The 3936-nt window shown below is 46.2% G+C and overlaps 1 protein-coding gene across 1 annotated transcript; it reads left to right on the top strand.

Annotated features, from left to right (window-relative positions):
• Positions 1 to 3553, top strand: LOC139429551 (uncharacterized). The gene is made up of 3 exons (XM_071195373.1): positions 1 to 1254; positions 1335 to 3415; positions 3493 to 3553. The coding sequence occupies exons 1-3, from the start codon at positions 1 to 3 to the stop codon at positions 3551 to 3553; spliced, it is 3396 nt and encodes a 1131-aa protein (XP_071051474.1).
• Positions 3554 to 3936: the final 383 nt, after the last annotated feature.

Here is a 3936-nt window from a genome sequence, read left to right as displayed (position 1 = left end):
ATGGCAAAGCCCTTAGATATTTCCCGTTTGACTCAGTCTATGTTAACGTACGAGCTTGCTGTAAGGGGTGTGAGTGATGTCGCCACGGTGAAAGAGATGCGTGGTGTGCTGAGAAGTATGATTTCCTTGGAGAAAACTGGACGGAAAATGGATTACCCCGCTCACCCGTTTTCTTTTGATGTTGATTTACAGGCTCTTAATGAGGGTTACGATGAAATTAGACCGTTGGTGGCTGACTTCGCTGATCTTAAGTCTTCGCCGTCTTACAGGAGGTTAGCTGCTCAGTTGGTGCATTACATTGGGCGGATTGAGCGATCACGTCCGGCCTTGAACACCGAGAAAACATCTCGAACTCAATTATTGGTTAAATTTCATAAGCTTCGAGCGGATCTGGATTCTCGAGCGAAAGCGGTTTCCGTACGTAGTACGTCAGCAGTTGGTGGGGTCTTGGATCTCTCGCCGATTGAATTGCCAACGAGTTCTGAAGGTTCTGGTTCCGACGACGACGATACTGATTCTCGAAACGTTTCAGGTGGTGCTTCTGGTGTGATGGTTACGCCAGCTAGGAAATCGATACCGGTGGCCAAATGGGGTTTAACTTTTGATGGTTCTTCTTCGGGGTTGTCCCTCAGTGCATTTTTATCTCAGGTGGAGGAGCTTCGAGTGGCTAGGAATGTTTGTGCGGGTGAATTGTTCGCTTCTGCGTATGATTTATTTAGTGGCAGGGCCTTGGTGTGGTATCAGTCTACACGTAAGCGCGTTTCCGACTGGAAAGAATTGGTCGAGCTTTTGCGTGAGGAATTTCAGCCCTTCGATTACGAGGAACGACTTTTCGAGGAAATTAGGCAACGTACACAAGGTGTGAGTGAGTCGATTGGCATGTATTTAGCCGTCATGAATGTGTTTTTCGAGCGGTTGGAACAGGCTGGTCATGAGTTGCGTGAGTCCGTGAAACTGAAGTTAATCCTGAAAAACCTTGCTCCGTATTATCAACATCATTTGGCTATGGTGGAGGTGAAATCATTAGACGAACTTCGCCGTGTTTGTAGACAATTAGAGTATAAGCGTGCGGTTGTGGAAACCTATCATCCTCCTCCGGCGAGATCCAAGGTGATGGAGACCGATTTGGCCTGTATGGAGGTGATTTCTTCACCGGGTTGTTCTTCGGCGACTGTAGTGGTCGACAAGGTCTGCGAGACAATTCAATCGCCTGTTAGAACACGTTCATCCATTATTTGTTTTAACTGTCGTAAGGCGGGTCATATGAAAAATTCTTGTCCAGAACGGTTCCAGAAAAGGTGTTATGGGTGTGGAAAATTAGATTTTACTATTAGGAGTTGTCCATCGTGTTCGGGAAACGGGAATCGGCGGAAGTGAATGGTCGTCCTTCCTATGAGTCATCAAAATCGACCGATCTTGATATCCGTATGCAGAGTGTTTTGAGTTTTATTGTCGATAGTGCAAGGGGTGATGAGCGACCTTATCTTGATGTCGTTATTTTAGGTCAGGGGTTTAAGGGATTGTTGGATAGTGGAGCGTCGCGTACTATTTTGGGAAGATCTGGTTGGAGTCGTTTACAGTCTGTGGCAGTAGTGATGCATACTGCAAGGGGTTGCTGTACTGTTGCGAATGGTCAGAAATGTGAGTCGTTGGGAAGTTGTTCTTTACCGATTGTACTCCGTGGTAGAGTGAGGATCTTGAATGTCTTGGTGGTTCCTGGAGTGGAACATGAGTTGGTGTTAGGTGTTGATTTCTGGCGAGCCATGGGTATAGTTCCTGATTTGCGTAGCGGAGAGTGGACGTTTTGTGATTCCATCGAAGCGCAAAGTACTGATTCTTTATCGAGTCTTAGCGACGAGCAGAGACGACAACTCGACGACATGCTTAATGATCATTTTAAGGGCCAAAGGAATGGTTTGGGATGTACCAGCTTGGTTAAACATGTGATTCGTACTTCCGCGGAACCTATAAAACAACGTTACTACCCTGTAAATCCTATTGTTCAGAGACACATTGACGAGGAACTTCAGAATATGTTGGATTTAGGTGTTGTAGAGCCATCAGATAGTCCCTGGAGTAGTCCAATCCTGTTAGTTAAAAAAAAAGATGGTAGTTTTCGTTTTTGTGTTGATTTCCGTAGACTCAACGGCGTCACTGAGCGTGATGCTTACCCTATACCATATGTGTCCGACACCCTAAATAAATTGAGAAACGCGAAATACCTATCCACTCTGGACATTAAGTCTGCTTACTGGCAAATTCCGGTCGACGAGAATTCCAAAAAATTTACAGCTTTTACTGTTCCGAATAGGGGTCTTTTCCAATTTACGAGGATGCCGTTTGGGCTCCACAATGCGCCGGCTACTTGGCAGCGTCTTATTGATCAGGTGATTGGAGCGGATTTGGAGCCGAGAGCTTTTGTGTATCTTGACGATATTGTGGTGGTTACGTCGACGTTCCAGGAACATGTCGAGACGTTGCGGGAGGTTTTGAGACGACTTCGGGTTGCTGGGCTCACGGTGAGTCGTGAGAAATGTCAATGGGTTCGCCCGGAACTGAAGTACTTAGGTTATGTTGTGAGCAGTAGAGGTCTTCAGGTTGATCCGGAAAAGATTAAGTCCATTATAGAGCTTCCTGTTCCTAAAAATGTCAGAGAAGTGCGTCGAATCCTTGGTATGATGTCTTGGTATCGGAAGTTTGTTCCCCAGTTTTCCACCTATACAGCTCCCATCACGGATTTATTGAGGAAAAACCGGAAATTTGTCTGGTCTCCGGAATGTGAGGATTCTTTTCGAGTTCTGAAGGAGAAACTTATTTCTGCTCCTATTTTGTCTTGCCCCGACTTTGATCGGCCGTTCATTCTTCAGACTGACGCTTCAGGTTACGGTATTGGCGCGGTTCTGTCGCAGGTTGTCAATGGCGAGGAACATGTTGTGTGTTATTTGAGTCGGTCCCTTTTGCGTACAGAGCGTAATTATTCCACGACTGAACGGGAGTGTCTCGCTGTCCTTTGGGCTATCGAAAAGTTGCGTCCTTATCTCGAAGGTGTTCAGTTTCAGGTTATCACTGATCACGCTTCCCTTGCTTGGCTTCAGAATCTCAGGGATCCGGTAGGTCGTTTAGCGCGTTGGGCAGTAAGATTACAGCAGTATGACTTCCGTATAATTCATCGTAGGGGGAAGGATAACGTAGTTCCCGATGCTCTTTCACGTGCAGTTCCGATTGTTGATTGTGTGCAGATTGAGCAGATTCAGGACAAATGGTGGAAAAGAGTGTATGAGTCGGTTTTAGGTGAGCCTTTGAAATTTCCTAATTGGAGAGTGTCCGACGGTCAGCTCTATAAGTATGTTGAGTCTAAGTTTCCTGGTTTGGATGGTGGGGATAGTTGGAAGTTAGTTATACCTAAGGAACACAGGTTAGAGAAACTGCGAGCGGTTCATGATGCCCCTACTTCTGGTCATTTGGGGATTTACAAAACCTATTTTCGTTTAGCTCAGAAGTGTTATTGGCCGAAAATGCGCTCGGATGTTGCCTCTTATGTTCGGCGATGTGAGACTTGTCTGGCTGTTAAACCCGAGCAGAAACGGCCGGCAGGGTTGTTTGCGACTCAGCCCGAGGTAGACCGTCCCTGGAGGATGATATCTTTAGACTTAGTAGGTCCTCTCCCCAGGTCAAATCGTGGACATGCCTTTATTTTGGTCATAGGCGATTATTTTAGTAAATTCACTTTGTGTTTTCCCCTTCGACGTGCTACTGCCCCGGCGATCTGTCGACTTATCGAGGAGAATGTATTTCTTTTATATGGTGCTCCGCAGGTTCTCATATGTGACAACGGTGTTCAGATGCGTAGCAGGGAATTTGGTCAGCTGATGAAGCGTTATGGTGTGCGTATTCGGTTTAATGCTCATTATCATCCTCAGGCTAATCCCATAGAAC

Source organism: Onthophagus taurus, chromosome 1 (assembly GCF_036711975.1).
Source record: "Onthophagus taurus isolate NC chromosome 1, IU_Otau_3.0, whole genome shotgun sequence".
Taxonomy (NCBI): Eukaryota; Metazoa; Arthropoda; class Insecta; order Coleoptera; family Scarabaeidae; genus Onthophagus; species Onthophagus taurus.
This window is presented reverse-complemented; position numbering and strand designations above follow the sequence as displayed.